Source organism: Rhamphochromis sp. 'chilingali', assembly GCF_963969265.1.
Source record: "Rhamphochromis sp. 'chilingali' genome assembly, chromosome: 16".
NCBI lineage: Eukaryota > Metazoa > Chordata > Actinopteri > Cichliformes > Cichlidae > Rhamphochromis > Rhamphochromis sp. 'chilingali'.
The window spans coordinates 9,947,991-9,971,877 of NC_137943.1; the positions used below are offsets into that span (position 1 = coordinate 9,947,991).

The following is a 23,887-nucleotide window of genomic DNA, read 5'->3' on the forward strand; positions in this document are numbered from 1 at the left end:
ATAAAAGCAGAATGTTATACAGGCTGTGGGTGAACTATTCAGACTAAACAACTGACCTTGACTCTGACATCATTTTTTTTAACGTAAAGTTGATGCCTTTTCAATGCCAGCATCTTTAAAGTTACAGCCCTCGAGATTTTCAACATTATTCATCATCTTTATGACACTTTTCAGCATTAGCCTTTACCATTTAGTAGATATCATTGTTTGCAAGGTAATCATCTTTAATATGATCTGCTGGTGCTCATCGTGTAATGATATTCAGCATGAACGTTTTTTTTTTGTTTGCATGGAATTTTACAACAGAATTTCCTCGTCAGGAACATTAGCTTGATGTACTTATGAAAGTTTGGCATTTTTTAAATTCTTTAAGATGTGCTACGAAGTTATAATATTAGTACTGTTTGTATTATCTATCACAGGGTATGAAGAGGGAAGCAGAATGGGGGGCAATGTTTGTCTTTGTACCTGATAAACGCTCTCCTCTGACTGGGGGCCACGGAGGGGTTCGTGTCCAGCCTCAAACACTATGTACTAAAGAACAGAAGTAGTGGGCAAGGCGTATAGGTGCAGATAATAATGAGATGGAAGAGAGAGAGCAGAGAGAGACAGATTGGTATATAAAACAGAAAGACAGAGGTAGTGAAACATGACAAGAATACATGAAAGCACACAGGAGTGAGGATGGCGTCAAGTGGGAAATGAAATGAGATAGGAATATGAAGTGTATAAAAATAGGGCATGGGAAAAAGGAATGGGGAAGATGAAAGGAGGGAGAAAAAAAGAGTGAGGTGTGAGGAAAGAGCACAAGTATAACAGGTCAGGCAATAGTTCAAGGCAGTGTAGAGGTTTTAGCTTGAGGTCTTACTTCAACCTCAGAAATGCTCCACCTCTTCCAGAGAAAAAAGACCTACTGGTCTGAATGTCCTTTAATGAAGTCTTAAAATCTGTCATTAATTCCTTTAACGTTTAAGAAGTGTTTCACATCTTGGGACATGTGCTTAGTCATCTTGCGTGTAGAGTAAGATGAGAGAACTGCAACTTTATAACACTGGCAATTGTAAATACTTAGCTGAAGCCAGCTAATTAGCTTATCATATAGACCAGAAAAGAGCTAGCCAGGCAACAAGCACATTAATTAATGATATAAGTTATATAGTATGTATTATATCAATTACTGAATTATAAAAAAAAAATCTAGGATGTTTTTTTGGTTGACAGCACCTGAAGAAAGTTAGCACAGTTAGCGAAGAGGAAAAATTAGCAAAAATGTCATTTTTACCCTTTGATTTTTCCAAGGAATAAAAACACAATTTACTTTTTAAAAGGGAGCTTAAGAGGTGCTAGTAAGCTTAATTTCTTTTCTTTAGACCCAGCCAGGTTGTTAGGCTAGCTATTACTTCTTTATGCTAAGCTAACTGGCATGTAGTTCCATGTTTGGGTACTGTTTTCAGACCATAGGCAGGATAACACAGATTCAGATCCTCTGAAGCTGAGAAGCCAGTGGAAGTGCTCAAAGCCACATTCTATCAGAAGGCCACCAGATGGCTGTGGTTGCAAAAAGACTACAGAGCCTATATTGGCTTCATGTGTGATTTCAAGCCCACAAAATGCTCAAAAGTGATGTTGAACCTACAGGACATGAAACCATTGGTCGTGAGAGAAAAAGCAACTTCAACAAAAGGAACATCAAACCCCAGCTACCAGGTTTTCCTCTTGTAAACAGTAACCCTACAGTGTGACCAAAATGGCCAACAAGTTAAGTCATTAGCTGTTATGCGCCGGCAAAGTCTTTCCTGATGACATTATGGGCTGAGTCGCTCATTTCAGGTCATATTGGTTATACTATGTTTCAGAATGGAGGACTATCAGTATTGTTTTTATTGGCCAATGGCTTACAAGTTTTTTTAGCCAGTGAGCGAGCAGGTTCACAATGAGACCTGCCTCTCTGGTCATATGGTTGTTAGTGGGTTTTTTTTTAAACCAATATCGTGACGGTGAGAGCACCAACCTCGAGGCTTCAAAACTAAGGGCCAGATTAACTAAATGGGTTAAAGTAGCTCATGAGCGCAATGCCGAAATAGCATTTATAGGTGTGCTTAGTTGTTCGGGTGATTTACAAAAGTTGCGCTGCTCTCTAAACCCAGTTAGTTGATTTCAATATCAAGCACAAAAATAAGATGTGCTTTTTTTGGCACTTAGCAATAATTTGCATGTCACAAACATTAATACATCATTTTGTGCACTTGATTTAAATATTTGTGTCCCTATATTTTGCATCTTGAGAACTACATGTGCAACAAGTATAGTTCCCACCTCTTGCACGCAATCTTGTCACTGTGATGTCTTTGTAAATGCCAACAGTACCTTTTGTTTTTACGCCTAAACCCAATTTGTGCTGGCACAACGCATTCGTAAAACTGATCCTAAGACTTTAGGAACCAATGAATGAAGTCATGTTTGCTAAGTCTAGCTTTTACACTGTCTGTGATACAGACATGAGAGTTGCACTGGTCCACTTATCTAACTCTTCGCAAGAAATCAATTAAGCATGTTTCCCCAGATGTCAAACAGTTCCTTCTGGGAGCAGGCTGGAGTTTTGTCAACCAACATCAACATAAATTGAAAGCTGCAAATGGAATGATCATACGTGAAAACATACTTGAAGAGCAAAGAACAGAGGTGAACTGGGAGGTGGTTGGACGTATCACTGAACATAGCATTCAGAGTAAGAGTTAGTGTTGTCTGTATTCAGTGTGAGCAAACACAGAGAAAAAAATGTTGAGCCAAATAAATGCACAGGGCAAAAGGGACGGGAATAACAACCAGTCAAGGGGAGGGGGGCATGTCTTTGGAAGAAATCAGAACATTGACACAGATCAACTGAAAAAATATGGTTTTACAACACTGCACTGGCAAATGGGTGTTGAATGGTTGAACAAAACTGTCCACTAGATGGTCTACTGTGTATTACTGGAATGGTGCAATATTTATGAATCATTAATTCAAGCATGTCAGTGGCTGATATAAATTAAGGATTATTTGTTTATATATTTATTCCAAGCTTAAAAAGTGAAAACAGCTAGAAAGCATCAAAGTCAGCAGTGTTTAGCTCCCGCTCTGAGTGCCTACGGACCTACCTGGTAAACTGGATCATCCACTTCATCTTCCAGGATAGTCTGTGTGTGTGGAACAGAAGGCAGATGACACATTTTGTTTTTCAGTCTCATTAGAGAATAAATTGAGAGAAGATGATAAAAAAAGAACCCCCATCACCACCAGCAACAACAACAAAAAAATACACTCATCGCAGCGTGACATTTCCTGCAAGCAGGCACAATTATAGACTGACAGCACGTTGCTTTTTAATCAAACAGTAATTTGGCACATCACAGACAAAACAACACATATTTCCTAGACGTGACAGTAATAATAATAATAATAATAATGATAAAATCAAACCAGCAAAACCTGTTGCTTTTCCATTGTAGTTAGATGTTCAGAACAGAAATCAATGGTCCAGACAAACACACAAAACAGCATCGCACTTTAAAGGAAGCTACAACGTGTTAAGATATTTGTTGTGTGAATGAATTGCAGGCGGAGTTATAACGTGTGATCTCACCTCCGAATTAGAAATGAAACTGAGTGGAAAACAACAAAAAAAGAAAATGCAAAGACTTCACGCAGGAAATCCTACCTGGTACACTGCCTGCTCACACTGTTTGTCCTTCTGGGCCTTCTTCTCCATCTCCTCCCGCTGTTTTATATCGTAGATGAGTGTGAAGAGGTCACGCAGGTCAATGATGAGAGGCTCCGCCTGGATGAGAGAATTGGAATATGATGGTGAAGGACTGAATTAAGAAAAGGTTAGCAATAGATGGTATATAATCAAAGTATCACCTTTCTCTCTCTCTCTATCTATCTATCTATCTATCTATCTATCTATCTATCTATCTATCTATCTATCTATCTATCTATCTATCTATCTATCTATCTATCTATCTATCTATCTATCTATCTATCTATACATACATACATACATACATACATACATACATACATACATATATGTATACTATAGTACTAATAGTACTCCATCATCCATAACTGACGGACAGGAAGCAGCATGTGAGGCTGGGAAAGAATGTCTCGGACTCCCGGACCATCAGCACCGGCTCCCCTCAGGGCTGTGTTCTTTCTCCTCTGCTCTTCTCCCTGTACACTAACTACTGCACCTCCACCCACCAGTCTGTCAAGCTAATCAAGTTTGCAGATGACACCACCGTTATTGGACTCATCTCGGACGGGGTGAGTCTGCCTACAGCAGGGAGGTTGAACGTCTGGTGTCCTGGTGCAGCCGCAACAACCTGGTGCTGAATGCCCAGAAGACAGTGGAGATTGTTGTGGACTTCAGGAAGCACACAGCTCCACTCCCCCCCATCATCCTGACTGACACCCTCATCACCTCTGTGGACTCATTCCGCTTCCTGGGTACCACCATCACCCAGGACCTGAAGTGGGAGCCCACCATCACCTCTGTCATAAAGAAAGCCCAGCAGAGGATGTACTTCCTGAGGCAGCTGAAGAAATTCAACCTGCCAACATGGACGATGATGCAATTCTACACTGCAATCATCGAGTCCATCCTCACCTCCTCCATCACCGTGTGGTACATTGGAGCCACTATCAGGGACAAACAGAAACTGTACGCCCTGCTGAGAAGGTGATTGGCTGCACACTCCCATCTCTGCAGCACCTGTACACCTCCAGGACACTGGGGCGTGCAGCTCGGATCACAGCTGACCCTTCTCACCCTGGACACAGTCTATTTGACCTGCTCCCCTCAGGCAGGAGGCTCCGGTCCATTCTCACCAGAACCTCTCGCCATAAGAACAGTTTCTTCCCCTCTGCTGTTGGACTCATGAACAATAACCATATGACTGTTCCCACCACTAACACATGACCCTACTCATGTATATATCTATCTACTTAGCACTTTTAATTTCTAATTTTTATATTTATTTAAGCGTTATCTGACAGTATGTTTGCACTAAGTACCGCAGCAATTTCCTAATGTTGTAAACCTGCTCAACATTTGGCAATAAAACCCTTTCTGATTCTGATTCTGATAACTAGAAGAATAGTTTTACTTAAAATATGAAATACACTGTTCATAATATGAGAACTTAAACAGAGTTGTAGGCAAGTTAATCAACTAACATGTCAGAGTCAAAGTCAAACTTATTCTCTTTTCTGCCAAATGTAAAGAATATGACTGAGAATTAAAATATTCGTGGGGAAAAGTACTCACAGACTGCGCGGTCTTGATGGCCACAAACCTGTGGTGGCCCTCCTTCCCACAGACATAGCCAAAGGCGCGATGGTCCCGGGTGTCCTTGGCAATGTAGCTGATCTCATGGACTGAGTGGTGATGAAGGAGCACCTTGATGGCAAAAAATATGAAAGTGTTAGCTAAAACTAAACAAAAAAAGGTCTTCTGTTTCACGTGTCCTATTTGTCTTCTTCTACTTTAAGATGCAGAAATGAAAACCTGATGTATGATTTAAAATCCTCCCTTAAAAAAAAAGACCACAGTACTGTAAACTGTGCTGGGAGACAAAGTAGGTCAAAGCTACTTAAAACATCTTTGCATATTGTTGAGCCAAATGCAACACAACACAGAGTGTGCTTCAAAGAGTGCTCTCATCTCTGCATATAACTTTATGGATAATGTAGCTACAGAACTAGCATTCATTAAAGATATAAACCAGTGGCATGATTTTAGCTTTGTGCTGTATTGTGATATCAGCAAGACTCGAGTTGCCGTTCGACGAAAAAACACCAAATTAGCAAGCAAGAGATATTAGCAGTTGCAAAACTATACTTTGGGTTGTAAGTATATAGGAGTAACTCAGCTCTTCACACCCATCTGCTTCCTCCTCTCTTAGAAGATATGTGCTTAGACACCAGGAAGGAGCGTTTGTTTGAATATTAGCCGATATTCGGCGCCATGTGTGTCGGCGCCGGTAATGCCTCAGATTAATGTAAAATACAAAACTAATACGACTCGGGCACTCAATTCAGTGGCAAATCACATCAGCTTTACATGAAGCATTTCCATCTAAATGCTCGCTGACGCAGCCTGTGCTCTAGCGATCCCCATTTCCACCTAAATAAGTCAAGAGGGGTATTAAGTGTGGAGTGTTATTTACTGCCAGTAATCAGTAAATAAAAAGAGGAGCATTAGGGGGCATGATTTCCGAGCAACAAATGAGCATGTCAAAAAGCTGGTGAGCTGCGCGGGTCGTGGCAGGAGGCTTAATGCTCTTTTTCATTAGAGGCGAAAGACGTACTACTATCACCACCAGTCACATTGAAAAGAGATATTATCAAAAAGATGAGGGGCTTTTTTGTTTGGTGGGGTGAGGAGTAGGCTGTTGGTGGTCGGGCGGGAGATGGCAGCCACGGGACAAGCGCTGTTGCATAATTATCAGTTTAGCTCTAATGACAGCTGAGGTGGAGCCGGCGGTGTAATTAGCATTAGCGGCAATGATCATTAAGGGGTGGAACTGAGTGCTAATTATCGGTTAGCGCTGATGAGCAGAGTGGGCCTATCTAGCCAACACTACGCCGCGGGACGGGGGAGAAGCGAGCCCCTTGATCATCCTGTAATGGAACAGCAGGCCTCTGAGTCTGCCGGGTGGGGGTGGAAGCCAGGATGCAGGCGGAAACAGTCCATTTCATATCATCGCCATAAGACTGGGCCTGAGTGATCTTAAGTAGGTCCTGCAGCACTCTCCTAATCGCACTGGAGTAAACCACTTGGCTTTGGGTTGTATAGCAAATGCAAGGCCCACAATCCAGTGCTGTCAAGTTTAACTTTTAGGGGCTAAAGGGCAAACTGTCCTGTATGAATCATGCTATTTCGTGATTTCTGTTGACATTTGGAGAAGAGATTGAAATATGGTCAACGCATTGAAAGATGTGTTACAGGTAATGCAGCTGCAAGAATATGTCAACTGTGGGAGTCAGGCTTATAAGATGGCGGCCCGAGCAGCCGTTGTGAACTGAGCCGTACGAGCGTCTGCCCTCTGGATGTCCTGCATTGTAGGTTCACGGTACAGCAGCTGGCACAGAGGTTGGCAGTGCAGCCCTGCCAAACCGGGCCTATTCGCTAATGTGATACTCACCCCTGATCTTTCACAGTAAATCTTGATCCCGCCGAAAGAGACCGTCAAGAAGACTCTCTGCTTGTGCTCCCCTTTGGAACGTGCCGAGGAAGCCATTCCCTGCAGGAGATTAAAGGGAACGACATGAGGAGATAAAAGAAGATGATGAAGCCTTCCTCTATTCCGACTCAGGTGAGTGTGGCAGTGGGAGATGTGGGGTAGAGATTGGGGGCAGGGTGACAGGAGTTACATAAAGTGTGATAGGACAGGATGTTCTTTCATGTGCTCTTTTTTTCTTGAAGCTTCACTCTCAGAGGAATTCACACATCGCCTTGTGCAGCGAGTTATATTATTATTGCCATTTCCCCCTTTAGAACCATTTTTCTCTCCCTTTTTTTGAAGTAAGTGTGCTACACCTCAACGTGGCAATACACAAGTGCTAGCTAACAACAATAAGGTGAGATCTGCTGACAGAATGGATCGCGCCGCTGACCGACGTCAGCTCGCTTCGGGAACTTCACATAGTGCTGACTGAACACCCAATCCAGCCTTTGAAGTATGTTTTTCCCATGGATCTCACCAGCTTCTTTTTCCTCATATTCTCAGCTCTGATAAAGAAAACAATTAAAATTTCCACCGTGTTCCCTTTGATGCGACCTGTGTGCTTGACATGTCTTTCACAGAACAACGCCTGGGAGAAAATAGAAGAGAGGAGAAGAGGAAAGATGAGATAAGGGTAGAAAAAGCTTGCCTTCTGCGCTCAGTATGTCTGGAAAAACTGCATCAATGCTATTCAATTCAATTCAGTTCAGTTTCATTTATATAGCACCAAATCACAATGGCAATCGCAAGGTAAAGACTCTACAATAACACAGAGAAAACCCCAACAATCAGATGGGCCCCTATGAGTAAGCACTTGGCAACAGTGGGAAGGAAAAACTCCCTTTTGACGGAAAGAAAAACTTCAGCAGAACCAGGCTCGGGGCAGGGGAGCCATCTGCTACGACTGGTGGGGCATGTGAGGGGGAGGAGAAGTTCTTTGAAAGCCTAGCTGATAACACAACCACAAAGCCTGAATCGCAGTGATCACCTTCGAGCTAGCTTTAAATAACTATACAGTAAAAAGCTGAAGGAATAACAGTACATAAAGGAAGAGGGCGAAGGATAAAGAGCAGAACAAGCAACAGGAGCAGGAAAGAGATAAAGCAAATGAGAAAGAGGCGGGTGGGCAGGAGAGTCAATGGATGTTGTCAATCAGTCATCGGCATCCCCATTTGGCGGATTAGTCCGCACAGCAGTGAACGGCAGCTCAATAGAGACCTGTACCCCCTCTCTATCCCCTGTCCAGATAATAGCAGTTCTGTATCGACTGCTCCATTGACTGTAACTGGCTGGGAGCTGGTGACTACCGGAGTCATATGGAGGGCACTGCAGAAATGTCTGATCAAAGCAGTGAAAAAGTTGCTTTATTAGAAGTACTGTATCATTTGAAAAGGGTATGGGCAATGAGAGGTTTTGCCTTCTGGCTATACTGCTTTTCCAGTGGGGCTTCCCACACATTTAAGCTCTAGGAAAGTCATTGAGAATATGCATTTACAGTTCATCTGCTTATCCTGTAGCCAATTACTGCAGTGATGCTTGCGTGTTGCTTCTTTGCTCAACTGATAAATATCACTTGCCATTCATTTGTCTTATTCCTTTAATGTAAAACCAGAGCCTTTATGATACAGGTTTACATTAAAACGGTCTATTTGCAGTACACCTCAATAGAGTACATCGTCTTTGTCTCTGAGAAGCCAGGTTTTTATTCATCAATTTTGTATAAGACCATTACCAAAGATAAGAATCACATCAGAGGTGTGAATCTTAAAATCATCAGGCAGTTCAAAATGTTTAGTTGCTGCAGTTTCCCCCAAAACAGATCACTGTAATTGCCAAATTCAAAGAAACAGCAACTTTCAGCGCTAAAAACAGACAAGAAGCCAATGAAATGATACCAAAAACTAAACTTCTTCAAACAGAACTCATGGCTCGATAGTGAATCAGTCCCCAAAGACATTAATATTGTCCAAAAATGCCACACTTTGAAGCAAAATAATACTGCATTTCCAGTCTTCTATAAGATTTTCTTTTGTCTCTTTCAAATATCTTATTACCTTATTTCACCCGGTATAGTTATTGTGCATGGGAAGAATTGTAAATAACTCTTCTAATTTGTGGCCATTTTGAATGGCAGGTGAACAGACAGCTGCTGCTGCAAGCTGTCTGCCAGGCTTCAGCTCAGCTAATATACACTGAACTGGACCTCTTAACTGCATTTCTGGTGTTGATGCTTTCTGAGATATTTCTCAATCTAATTATCTGACCAAAAAAGATGGCTCGCTGAAATGTTAAGAGTACTAAGAGCCCATCCGAAGAGTCTTTCTTACACTTTTACTGAGTAAAATTATAATTTTTTTATTGAACCTTATTATCATCAGCAGATACCCAAGTCTGTGTGATGCACATAGATAAGCAAGCTAGCATCAGCTAATAGCCACTACAACTCATGTGATAATAATCACTTTTTCTGGCTGCAAACAAATAAATAAACAAAAAACAACAACAACAGGAGCCACAAAAGCTAAAGCTGTCCACGGTCTAAAAATTCAAAACAAAGCTGAAAAATAAAATAGACCTGATTTAAGCATCTGATTATAATGATAGACATGATTTACTCTGTACTCTGTCTTTATTACTATGTCTTTTACATGAAATTAAATTGACAAACCTAAACAGAGGCAACATTTTCACCAATCTGTCTATCCAACATGTGCAGGCTCAGTCACTTAGAGGAGAGAAGCTCATGAAAGGTGACTTAATAGAGGTAATTCCTTTTAAGTAGAAGTTCATACATCAAACTGTCTCCTTCCTATCATAATCCTCGCTGCCCTTCATACCTGTTTGTTGTTGCTTCTTGTGTCCCACACCCTCCCCTTCATTTGCCTCACTCCTGCTGCGCTCTCCTCTTGCTTGTAGGTGGGGGGGATTTCAGCCCTGGAGCTGCCCCTGATCCCCAATAAAGCCTTCTCCACAGCCCCACCATTTACCTTACTTCTCTGACACTTTTTCCCCATTTAAAAATAATAGAAATAACTCGCAGATTATGTAGTAAGTTCAAGAATACCCAACTCGTTCATCCACCACTTTTTATGCAGGCATTTTCTGACTCTCTCTGTCTCTCTGGCTGAATTTGAGCTAGTTTACTTTCAATATTTTGCAAGGAAAACTAGCTGAAGTATTATCTGGGTCATGTTATCGCAGTTTGCATATGTGCCACAAGTGTAACATCATGAAATTGGTTGTAAAAATAGAGTGTGAGTGACACGAGAAAACATACAGGAGACAGATCGGGGTGGGGGGATGGGATGGTTACTCTCCTCGCACATGCGGAAAAGTGAAAATTCTCTTATTTAACTGATATACTGATTCAAGTATTTCTCAGAATAGGGAGCCAGTTTGCCCCGGAGGTAAAGAAAAAACAAAGACATATGAATATATGCGAAGTGCTTTGAGCAACACTAAAAATAAAGCAGCCTATTAAAATAAAGTAGAAAGCCGCTTCCATTTTGCACAAGCCAACCTTACAGTAGCTTTCTATAGGACACTGTGGAATAATAAGGCTGGACTTTCATTTGTTCCATCTGGTCAGTTCAAACCTTCAGTGAGTCATACACAGGATAAGACAAGCTCCTGTGATTCATTCAACAACAGACAACACAGCCATGTCTGAGCATGCTTATTCCAAATCTGACTGAGATGATTGAAGATGCTCAGTGATGTCCACACAGACTCAGACACACACACAAAGAAGTCTGCACCTTCAGCTTCATCATGGAGTCCTGGCACAGCTTGTCCCCACGTGCGGCTGTCACCTCATCAATCCCAATCAGCTTGGCCTTGTAGCGCACGCCATCTCCGCGGAAACGCTTAATAAGCCCCGCCTCACTGCGGTCCTGACCTGCAGAGGAAGAGAAAGAGAAACAGACAAGAGTTGGAGAAATAAGAACGAGAGAGTGATTACAGGAAATGAGGACGTGTGAGCTCAACTGAATTGAACACATTTGGTACGTGGGCTTCTGCATGCGGTGTCTGTGCATAGGTGCATGCGTATTTGCGCGTGTGTCTCTTTGCTCCGGTGTTAATATTTATGGAATAGGAAACGCAGAAAGAATAGAAAATTAGCAGCGGCGCGCAAAGATGGAAAGAAAATTGAACTTGAAATTGAAAATGAAGTTGGATAAAGCCGGCGCACTAAATGAGAAAACAACTGGAACATCAAAAACAGTCAGCGCCACAATCACCTGTCGCAGAGCATTGTAGGGCATTCACACACAAAGGCAGGACTGAAGGGAGGGGGTGCTTACTCCAGTGTTGCTACCCATGGCTGGAGTTCCCATGGGTGCTATTGGTAGCGACAAACCAGCCTGAATGGCTCCTATTGAGAGGAATCTTCTCGGTCCAGCGCTCACCCACAATCCACCCAAGCCCTCTCTGTGTGATGGATGTAGGGTGGTGGCAAGAAGGTGGCGGGCTGATGGTGTGAGCCGCTGGGGGCAGTGGGGGGTGTTCACGTGTGTGTCTGGATGGCCTCAGGCTTTATACTGTCATCCCCTCCCCTCCTTCTTCCTGATTATTCTGTCTCTCCAGCCACCCTGACATCTCCTTGATACCGACACCTTTCTCATTTTGTCTCATCGCTCGCTGTTTTGATTATGTGGGTTCAAGCCTCAAGCGTTATCTCGTAGGTCTACATTGTATAACCTGTGCGGGCTTTGTCACTCGCAAAACACCGGCTCCCTGCAGCAGTCGCACAAAGAGATAGTAGGGATTTCGAATCAAGGTCACCGGCACCTTGGAGAATTTAACAGTTTCAAGTCTCTTCCTCATTCAAATCTAGGTCAGGAGACCATGCAGTACATCAGTTAGCAGCACATTAAAGGGGCTGGCTAAGCTGTGGGCGACAACGAGACAAGGTGTAACATCCTTAACAGAGGCTGTCAGGCTGTGCTCCAAAGTCACATTTACGCCAAAATCAGCTTATTCCACCCAGAAATGCCATTGCCTGCCACATCTAACCAAATTCCCGTCTTCCGTTTCTGCAATTTCCAAGTCAAAAACAAAAATTGGAAACAACGGAAAAGGGCAGATTAAGAAGCGTCTCTCTCCCCACCCACCCACCCACCACCCCATCTTAGTGAAATGTAAGTGCTTGTCTTGGCTGTGCACACTTCTTCACTAATTCATGAGGGCACAATTCTCTAAAAGGGGGAAGGGCTTGAGGATGCTAAAGTCATTAAAGTCTCTAAGCAAGCGACTGTCAAATCTGGGTCTAATTTAGACTTATTTCACTGCCAGAGGAGTTATACACCTAATGGGCACATCTGAACATCAGCCGCAGCGTGTGAAGAAACGGACGCTCAGATTTAGTGACGAACTCCCTAAAAATACGAACTGTAGCCACACGTGTCCTATTTGCTAAACCCCGGAAGGTAATTATCATTGCTCACAAAGCAACCGCAGTTTGTTTGCGCAGTATTATGCATTCCACCCTGATTTTACCGAGTCATATACTCTGTAATGTAATGTAAAATACATGCTGCTCCAGATGCATTTTAAATACAATCGGTCCAATTCAGTGCAACTCTCTCAGATGAGCTGTAACCAAATCGTTAGCTTCATAGCATAAGTGCCTAAGTCATTGACTTAGTCAAATGACTTAGGCAATTATGCTATGAAGCTAACGAAATGTTTTGTGCCATTTGTTTCTTTACATACCGCATACGGCCCTCCTCACACTTCAGGAAGGATTTAGAGATTTATGCACAGATCCTCAAAAAAAAAAAAAAAAAAAAAAAAATAGGCCTTGCATACCAAATGAGAGTCTTGAGTCAGTGGCGTAACTTGTTCACTACGTGCTCTGGGTTCAGATCCAGATGAGCGAGTGTGCTGTATTTGAAAACTAAAGAGCTGAGGGGCATGTTGTTTCATGTTGTTACACACTGTAAGAGAGGAGAAGCGAGAAGGTGTGTGTGTGTGTGTGTGTGTGTGTGTGTGTGTATGGGTTCGTGACGGGAGGTGACACATATTCCTCTGGCTTTCTGGATTTACAATTACCCAAGGTTGAATGGTCCTCACAATGATTCTGGCCCGTAAGGCTGATGCTCATAATTTTTCTGACAGTGGATTGCCTGAAGTATTGTGTGCTGTTTGTCTCTATGTGTCCTGGTGCCTGGTGGTCTGAAGTGCATGTGTCCAGGGTTAAAATTTAGACCTCGTCTCCTGCTTCCCAATATTTCCAAAATCCCTTGCTTCTCAGTAGTCTTACAAAGATTTTATTTAAAAAAAAAAACTGAGTCGGGCATTAAAATCCAGGATGTCAGAGGCTTTAAATCAAACGCTACAATCCTCCCACGTGACACGCAGGCTCTGCACCAGGACCATGGAGAGAACAATTACTGTTCGCCCTGCTCCATACTGTTTCAGGGCTCGTGTCTGATCACAGTGTTGCATCCGTCTTCTTGCCACACTAGAATGGGGACAGCAAAGGGACAGATGGCGGCAGATGGAGAGTCAGAAGTGCCCCTCCAGATATAAGGACTTGGCAACAAGAAACTTTTTGTTGGGGATCTGGGCATAGAGGCAGCTTAACCTTTGAACCTCTTTGGGTGTGTATCTGTGCCTTCCTGTCCTTTTCCTTTAAAGTCGCTGTTTGCCAGTAGCCACACACACATCCACACGCACACACACCATCCTCCGAGCTATAATGAAATATGCAATAGCAGCCGATATTTTCTCTGAAATAAAAAGACAGGTATTTCCTGTCAGCGCAGGAGGCTGAAGTAGCAGCGAAGAGAATGCTCGTCTGAGAAAAGCAAAATCTGTCCGCGCCATCTGCCTCCCCCCATGTGCGCAAAAGAAATTTCACAAGCCTCAGCAAACACACAGAAGCACATTTACAAATCTCAACAGCGGTGCGTGCTCTCCCCGTCCAGCCCTCACTGATGTAAAAATAAACAAATACATTGAAAATTCTTCGACCAAACTTTGGCACTAAACGCAGCATTGAGGGTTTGGCTATAAACGGCTGATCAATAAAGCAGTTTCAGGATTAATGAAGGCTTTTGTGCAAATTGTCAGTTCACTAGATAGATCAGTGACTCGCTGTGGAGTCACACACAGGAGACGGTGTGTGCAGGCTGGCATTTTGTGGGGATGATACTTTAGGAAGGGGGGGCTCCATGATGCTATTACCAAGCTGATGGGGACGCAACGTCAAGACACAGTTAGGAAAATGCATACCTGCAAATGACTTGGCAAATAGTGTTTGAATAGATTTGAATGGGTAGTATTTGTATTGCCTCTTAGAGTATGGGAGGCAACCAGTGATTTACTCTGCTGCTTGTCTGCTAGCTGCTCTCTGCCCTTTTCTCCCCTGCTCTCAGTGTCTTCCATGTCCTCAACTCCATGCTTTTCTTTTTGAAATGAATCTTTTTTGCTTTCTTTCTCTTTTTCGGTGCACAGATTACACTGGTAGAGCAACAGTTGCTATGGAGATAGAGTAAAGTCACGCATGTAAAGCAATTCTGACGATGGGTAGAGGGGAGCTTTGGATTTTATGACGGCAGACTTTGCAGTCAGGATTGAATTTTTCCTCACCGTTTTGAGAAGAATGAAGAGTGATATAAGTGCGTGCCAAAACCAAAACGGACACGCAAAAAACCAAGTTCACCCTAAATTGTTTCGCATTCATCACAAATACATCGGAATTTTATGAAAATGATACAGAAGCAATTAAATAATAAGTGGCCTATGATGCATTAGTGGATGAACCAGGACATGACTAAGGGGGCAAATCTTTTTATGTTGTAATGGGCAACTTATCTCCAATTTATTTCTATTCTGTGAGTGGCAATATTGTGGCATTTTGAAAGGATTCAAAGATTTTCCCTATTTTTTGCATCCATAATATACAACTTGATGTAGTTTGTAGGGGTGAAACAATACTCGTATCGATATTGAACCGTTCGATACAGCGCTTTCGGTTCGGTACGCATATGTATCGAACAATACAAATTTTTTATTTTATTTTATCAACTTTTCTTCTGACGATGCTGTCTGTGTTGAGCGCTCAGTGGATCTGCGTTCGACTACTCCGCCTAGGCTGCACCGTCGAGCGCAGATCCAGTGTTGCCAACTTAGCGACTTTGTCGCTATATTTAGCGAGTTTTCAGACCCCCTTAGCGACTTTTTTTCTAAAAAGCAACTAGCAACAAATCTGGCGACTTTTTCTGGTGTAATTGGACTTATTTATGACGACTTTTTGACGTGAAAGCGGGTATCGCTTTTACTCTCAACAAGCAGCGGTGCTGCCGTGGGTACCTCGCCCGTTCCAAAGTGCTCACGGTGGAGAATAGTCCTCCCCAGCTGCTATCAGGGCAGAAGATGTTCACACCTATGCGTCCGAACTGCAAATGAATCGCGCATGAGCGAAGCCGCTGCTCTCACACTGACTGTAACGCAGTCAGTTCTTCTTTTACTGTTATGCTGTTTTGTGGATCACGAGGTTTAAAACTACTTATACACACACACACACACACACACACACAGTAACTCCACCAGAGTGCCTATTTCGGGTCACTTTTGCCGGTCCAAGCCCGGATAAAGGAGCAGGGTTGGAATTGTGACATTAAAAAAAACAATAATTGCTAAAATAAATTTAATTTGTAGTTATAAATAAATTCTAAATGCATTTAGAATGTTCTTTACTCACTTTATGTCTCTTCCATGATGTTATTTCTCTCTCCAACAACGTAGGTTACAATTATGTTAGCATGACCAATGCAAATTAGGCGATGACGTCATTTAACGATTTCTAGCGACTTTAAGGACAGCCAATAGCGATTTTCCTTACTGAGGAGTTGGCAACACTGCGCAGATCCACTGAGCGCAGCGCAAGCTAGCAAGACAGACGCTAAGCTCGTTGCAACATGGCAAATTGAACCTCCCCCACCCTCATTCAGATCTGGTGTTTGGAACTATTTTGGTTTTCATGTGAAGTATGAACCTGAAGGTAAGCGCGTCATGGACAAAAGTAAAACAGTATGTCGGATGTGCCATGCAATGCTCAATTGGTGGGAACTAGTGTGTTAGCACAGTTAGCTTGTTAACGTGTTGATGCCGTCCAGCCCCACGCACGGGGCGATCCGCGGTAGCTCGTTAACAGAGATTTGCCGCGTTATGGCGTTAATGTCATTTTAACGAGATTAACGCTGACAGCACTAGTGGGAACACAACGAATATGACAGCACATTTACGCCGACATCATCCTAGTGCAAAGACAAGTGGAAGCAGACAAAAACAACAAGCACGCATGCTACAAACTTTACCCGAGTCATTTAGACAGCCGTTAGCACATGATTCTCCTTATGGGGACCTGATATGTTTAATATGCTGCTGAGAATATAGCCCAGAAGAAGCGTATAGTATAGCTTTTATTTTGGAAAGAGCCATTTCTCTGTAATAAACTCTTTTTTCCAAAGATGAGTGATTTTTCGATCAGATAGATTTATTTTTTTAATTATTTTGTTGTTTCAGCAACATTAAATTTAAAAACTGCACTTTTGAGTAAAAATATATATTCAGAATATTAATAAATGACAAATTAAAAAGGCATGAACATTTTTTGTATCGAAAAAATATCGAACCGTGACACCAAAGTATTGAACCGAACCAAACCGTCAATTTTGTGTATCGTTGCACCCCTAGTAGTCTGCCAGGTCACCACCGAATGTTCGGGCAGTAGGAACGTAATTCTGCAGATGAGATGTCATAAACTGCCATGAGACTTTTTTGGAATGAATCATGTCTCTGAAAGGCTAAATAGGAACATTTATTCTCTTGTTTCATAGTAAAATATTTCTTTCTTTCCTTTTTTTTTAAACCTAGTGTTAAAGCTAACAGCCTATTAAACCTGTCCTTGCACAATTCAGGGAAATAGCACTTGGAACATAGGTGCTAGATGATGAAAAATAATAAAATTAATTCAAAGCTGCTAAAAAACAACAACATCATCAAGGTCATTAACTAAAAACACAATATTTTGTCTGTCTATCTGCCCATGGCTTGCAGTTCTTGCTCTGACTGACCAAAACTTTACTTTTCTGTCATTTCCTTTCATTAAATTCACTTCTAAAGTTCTACTTACAATCTTGAAAAGAAAGCAAGACATTGTCTATCTGTCCAACAGTCTGCAAATAAGCTTAACTTGATGGGAATGGGAAAGCAGAAGGGGAGCAGTAAATATAAATGAGGCTGTCACTGTCATGCCCTCTTGTGGTTCCAGGTCCAGAATGAAGCTGGATTAGATATTTTATCCAATATCAACATAAACAGACACTCACCACAAACTTTTTTAGGTACAACTATTACTATTTGCTATTCGTGGCATAGATTCAACAAGTTACTGGAAACATTCCTCAGAGATTTCGGTCCATATTGACATGATAGAATCACACAGTTGCTGCAGATAGGATTGCTGCACATCCATGATGTGAATCACACCTTCCACCACACCCCAAAGGTGCTGTATTGGATCAAGATCTGGAGGTCATTTGAGTACATTGAACTCATTGTCATGTTCGAGAAACCAATTTGATCTAAGCTTTGTGACATAGCGGGTTATCCTGCTGGAAGCAACAATCAGAAGATGGGTACACTGTGGTCAAAAAGAGATGGTCAGCAACAACACTCAGATAAGCCGTGGTGCTTAAACAATGCTCAGCTGGCACAAAGGGCCCCATAGTGTCACAGGAAAATTTCCCCTACACCATTATTGCACCACCACCAGCCAGAATCGTTGATACAAGGCAGGATGGATCCATGCTTTCATGATGTTTTACCCACAATTCTGAGCCTATTTGAATGTTGCAGCCAAAACTGAGACTCATCAGAGCAGGCAACATTTTCCAGTCTTCTGTTATCCAATTTTGTTGAGTCCGAACAAACTGTAACCCATGACATGTGATGAGGTCTTCTGTTCAGAGATGCTCTTCTGCATAGCTTGGTAGTAACAAGTAAGTATTTGAGTTAGCTTCTCCTTCCTATTGGAAACAGCCTGGCCATTCTCTTCTGACCTCCGACATTATCAAAGCATTTTCACACAGAGAACTGCTGCTCACTAGATATCATCTCTTTTTCAGTCCCTTCTCAGTGAACCGTTTCAGATAAAAAACCAAAATAACCAGGGTCAATATTATTATCCCCCTGTGTTATTTTCCAGATATAGAGTATATACAGAGCTAGGAAACAAAAGATTTCAACGACTCAGGAAAGAAAACTTGAGAGAGATGTTTCTAAAGACCCAGAACAACTACAGGAAGGACAACCTGGAGAGAGATTATGCATACTGGGAGCACGTTATTTGGTCAGATGGGATGAAACTAGAGATCTTTGGCCACAGAGACTCTCTGAGAAAGATGGGAGATCAGTTAAACCTAAAGAACATTATCCTCACACTGAAACACGATGGTGGGAGTATAATGCTGTGGGTAGGCTTCAGTGCGTTAGGAACTGGGAAACTTGTCAAGGTGGAAGGAATCATAAAGAAAGAAGGATAAATAGTTTTAATTTTGGCCTTTTTTATTGGATAGTAAATTGAGATAGATAGGAAATGAGGGAGAAAGAGAGGGCAAGACATGCAGCAAAGGGCCACGGGGGAGACTCAAACAGGGAACGCTGCGTTCTAACCATTTGGCATGTGGCTGCCAGCCCACACACTAAAAAGGCACTGAAAAAATAAAGGACAGGTAAGGATTTTGAAAGAAAACCTCCAGCAGTCAGCACCAAAACTAGGTCTGGGTCATCACTTTGTCTTCCAACGTGACAACAACCCAAAACACAAAGCTTGTTGGTTGTTAAGGTTGTTATCCAGCGAGAAGGCCACATAACTGACTTTTAGCATGAAGAGGGCTAATTATTCTGACCTGTTGACCTGTAGTTTGGGGTTTTTGTGACATTATTCTGTTTGTGTGTAAACTAAATAATGCAAGCATCCAAAATAAAACCATGATGTTTGGACAAGCTGTGTTAAAAATTTCTTGCTCTGTTTAACAGCACTTTGGAAATACTTATTAAAAAATGACATGTACATGGTGGCCAATAATTCTCCCCTCCTCTGTATGTCATCAGCCTGATTCTTGATAGTGCCCTTCACCTCGCCCCAGCTGGCTCAAAGTCACCATGCTGCGTGACAGTCTGCTTGTATTCATGTTGCCTGATTTCCATTTATATGGATCTAAATAGCATGTTTGCTGATTGTGATAATAGTCCCTGCAGCACATGTGATTAGCATGGTAAAGTCAGGGGCTGATAGCCTGTGCTGATAGTCCCCACCAATAAGCCACATGGCCATGTGTGCAACTGCCCCCTCGCTCTACTCCCCCCCCTCCACTTAACTGAAATCGATGGGCCCTCCTCCAGCGGGCCATTTATCTGAGCAAGTCGACAGAGCCAGTGAAACAGCCGCAAAGGACCTGGCCCCGTGGCCTCGTTACAGCGAGCCCGCAGAAGCCAGATTTACAGGACTAGTTGGGAGTGGCTTTATTTGTGGACAGAGAAATGAGAACAAAAAAGCCAAAATGAAGATGGGGAAGAAGAAAGAGAAAGCATCCTTTTCTTTCTCACTTTCCTCTCCCTCCCTGTGAATCCCACTCTCTCTGCCCCTCTATCTCCTCATTCCTCCCCCCTCTCAGCCTTTTCAATCCCATTTCAATCTCCCAGTGAGCATTCTGAGAATGCCTCGTCCTATTACTTCACTTATGCTGTTCATCAAAGCGACAGAGTGCGAATTACCCTGTCCATGACACCTAAATCACGTCGCTACCGAAGCCTGGGGCTACATGGAATAGCTGTTACTACATCTGGATCCCCGGGATGAGACAGGGAGCCTCTCGGCAAACCTGACTGAGTGAAGCCTTTTTCCGTGCAGCCCAGCGTTATTTAACTCTATCCAAGATGTTTCACCAAAAGGTGAAAAGTTACGTTCACCACCTGATGAAGATAAGAAAGCTTTCAGGTTCCCATTTCGTCATGTCACGTTTCGTGTCTTTTGAGTACTTTTCCCTTAACGTTATATCTCAGACCTTTATCTCATTTGACAAACAAACATAATAAAGCCTGATATATTACAAGCATCTATGTTACAGACGCTCTGGTGTTGCAAAGGTAAGAACATACCTTTGATCCTCCTGGACTCCTTTCGCTGGCTGGTTTTGACACCCGGCTGGAGTTCGGCCTCTGCTGACATCCTCCACCGCTGAGTCCCTTTCCCCACTCACAGCAGATCCACCATGGGTTAGCAGCACTCCAAGCTAATCCTCCAAGCCTCCAGTGTCCAATCCCCCCCCCCACTCTGATGTTTCTCACTGTTGCTCTTTGGTGAAGAAAATCTCCTTCAAATCCATGGTGAGATGTCTGGTACTCCTCATTAGATGAAGATCCAGCCAAAATAACTACGTTCTGTCACTTTTGGCCCATGGTGTTTGAGTAATGATAAAACAAAACATGAAAAAGTGCTTGAATTATGAGCTGGGCGATCCTCTTGAGAGCTGCTTCAGATCCGATTTGACATCTTCTGGAGTGCACCTGAGTTCTTTCTTTGAAGGTCAAGTATCACATGGTCCAGTGTTGCTCTTTTCTTAGGGTTCACCTATTGTTCAACAGTAATTCCCCTGCGGGGGAGACTGCGACATTGATCGAATGAAATATTTTTCTTCAGAGTAGGTCAGGAGTGGATATTATTCTTTGGTAGAGTACTTTAGATGTGGTTTGACAGCCCATCACAGTCACTTGCACTGAGCACTGCAAGACAAGGAGACAGGGGGTGATGGTTAATTTTAAGGTGGAGGTGGTAAGAACTTAAAAAGACACATGCCCCTTGATCACTCATTACAACATTAATTTAAGACACGAAATGGCAGGAACTAATTTAACAAATCAACAAAGATGTTATTATCTCTTCTGGATCATCAGTCCGTAATGAGAGTGCAGCAAATGCTTGCTGTTCGGCGCCCACCCTTGAAGAAGACCTGTGGGGAAATATTTGATGTTCTTGTTTTTTATGTTCTGCTTCTGAGTAAATATAGTACATTAGAGCATGACCGGTGCTTCTGTGCATGCAAAACAAATTTTCAGAAGATGGATTGGTAATGCTCCCAGCTCGGGCCAACAGCATGAGAGGAGGGGAAGTAGTGGAAAGCAATGAATGACAGGCTGTTTCAGAGCAAACTGTGGTGGGAATCCTGGCACTGCCACCAATACACTAGAACCCCCCCCCCACACACACACACACTGTGCTTTAATGCCCTTGAATCATCCACTGCTAACACGGTGGCTGAGCCAAGCTGACGCTGTGGCTGGCACAGCTTCTGTTGGCATGGTGACGTGCCATTGTTGGAGAAAGAGGCCTTGAGCCTATGCTGTCCTGAAAAGAGATGGAGCCCATCGAGCACCGGCCACACATTGTCCTGCGTGACATTGTGTGACATTGTCTGTGTAGTAGGAGTGTGATCAGTTAGTCATTTTATGATTAATTTCAAAACATTTCATACTATTTATTAATCATCATATCTGGATAGACAATGTATCCAGTGGACAAATTTTGCCTACTAATATATGCAATACTGCCGCATGAGTGGCACAGTCACAGTGTCCATCTTTTATGCCCAGTCTAGAAAATAAATTTTTTCATTTGTTTTATATAAGTGCTGTCTGAGCCTAGAGGTGTTTCCTGTCTGCCCACAAGCTCAATAAAACAGCTTTATCTATGAAAGCTCTAGTACTGCAACAGTTCAAATGCAAACGCTTTCAGACAGACTGGCTAAGGTTTACAAATAATTACCTTCTTATTCATTAACACAGACAGATTGCCCACACATTGCAAATCAGTATAAGTCTTCCTCCCCTCACCCCCAGCTGGTCATGGCAGATGGCTGCCTGATTCTGCCAGAGGTTTTTTCCTGTTAAAGGGGAGTTTCTCCTCCCCACTGTCGCCAAGTGCTTTCTCTTTGGGGGTTGTCTGATTGTTGGGGTTCTTCGTACAATATAAAGCACATTGAGGTGGCTGTGGTTGTGATTTGGGGCTACATACATAAAACTGAACTGAAATGAATTGAGTCAGTCTACGTTGACAAGCACAACTCATTTTCAACACATCTCTTTGCAGCATGGGACTCGGCTCTATTGGTTGCTAAGAGGTTGTACTATGATTATATTCCTATGTAAAAGTAAAAACCTATGTCATTTTGTAGTTAAACTGCTGCCCTGCAGCAACCACATCACTATCTATCACTATTTGGATGGACTTTCTTACAGTCAGTTACCATATTATCACAAATAGATTGCATATAATCACCAACTTGACCTGATTTGACCACAAACTGAGAGCAGACTGACTCTGTCTTATTCCTGTGTTACTACCATCACGCCAAAGATGCATTGAAGATGGTAGGTGACTGCGACTGGTCACATATACTCCCTTGATATGCAACTTCACACAAGTTCACTGCACACAGCTGTAATACTTTTGGTCATACCATGGCTTCCAATCACTGTTTTTCCCAGTGTGAGTGTAACATTAATCCACTAGTCTCCAAAGTCAGTTGTAGACACATATAATGTCTTTGAACAACAGTTGGCCACTGGCTGTCTCATCACTACCGCTTCTCTTCTGGATGTCTAGCCCATGTGTCACAATTCATGTGCGCTTACGAGCCAGATAATGCCACCCAAGTCCAGACGAAGGCGCACTTTACCAACTGCGTCTCAGACAGAGCCTCGGAGTGTCAGTGGTGGGAGAGGTATTTTCTATGTCACAAAGAACCTTATCAGAATGTAATTTTCATTACCGACCAGGGAGATATGCCTCATTATATTAGACGTAGGAGCGATTTAATGTGAAGTACGGCTGCTTTTCAAAACCAATGCTATCTAGGTCACGCAGACTCCCCAATCTGCTCCGTGTTTTAACAGCTCCCACTGTCTCTTAGGATTTGGGTCAGAGTTAACGAGCATCGCTCATTTTTCCTGCTTCTCTCAACTGCTAGGGGATGTTAAAAGCCCTCAACAAAAGCCACCACTTATTTATTAATTTGTTCATTTTTGTTCTGCTGCTCTCACGTGTAAAGGGAAACTTCCTTGAGCAAAGTCAATTTCATTTCTTCATGCATGTCTTTATTTTCCTCCACTAATCCCCTGCTGGCATTTTTTTCTATCTGCCTGAATTTCAAAACTCTGTTCTTGAAATGTGCATCACCTGTTTGTGTCTCAATATTCACCCTGTTGGTTTATAGAAATGGTTTATAGAAATCAACATCACAAACCTACTGTGTGGTTGACTCTTCTTTAACACGACGCTCACAATGCATTCAGCCCTTCTAGTTTCAACAGGAACATTTACCTTCTCTTCAAAAAGACCCTCTGGGCGACATGCAGGTGTCTGTATCTTGTCATGCAGACTCTTTGTATTAGGATGAAATGCTTTCCATAATTACATAATTATTGCATGTATCATACAACCAGAAATTTGCATAACATGATAACTGGTTTGGAATGAAATAAAAACTATAATTTACAGCTTTGATTTATGCTTCTGAGAAACAAAAGGTTGTGATTTTCTA

The 23,887-nt window shown here is 42.5% G+C and overlaps 1 protein-coding gene and 1 long non-coding RNA gene across 5 annotated transcripts in view; one reads left to right on the forward strand and one right to left on the reverse strand.

The window, feature by feature from the left end:
- Window positions 1–23,887, reverse strand: part of LOC308412858 (disabled homolog 1-like) — a 50,734-nt gene that overhangs the window by 8,305 nt on the left and 18,542 nt on the right. For 3 of the 4 annotated variants that reach the window (XM_080907495.1, XM_080907493.1, XM_080907494.1), the window contains exons 2-8: window positions 20,448–21,071; window positions 11,033–11,172; window positions 7,194–7,292; window positions 5,315–5,446; window positions 3,701–3,820; window positions 3,141–3,179; window positions 469–534 (exon numbers count right to left, since the gene is read on the reverse strand). In XM_080907495.1, the coding sequence (XP_080763621.1) occupies window positions 469–534; window positions 3,141–3,179; window positions 3,701–3,820; window positions 5,315–5,446; window positions 7,194–7,292; window positions 11,033–11,172; window positions 20,448–20,517 (666 nt within the window). In that variant the 5' untranslated portion in view covers window positions 20,518–21,071. The remainder of the gene's footprint in view (window positions 1–468; window positions 535–3,140; window positions 3,180–3,700; window positions 3,821–5,314; window positions 5,447–7,193; window positions 7,293–11,032; window positions 11,173–20,447; window positions 21,072–23,887) is intronic. The other variant, XM_080907496.1, reaches the window with a different exon arrangement.
- On the forward strand, window positions 6,980–7,669 carry LOC308412859. The gene is made up of 3 exons (XR_013974635.1): window positions 6,980–7,110; window positions 7,210–7,364; window positions 7,575–7,669. It is a non-coding gene; the product is annotated as an uncharacterized lncRNA (long non-coding RNA).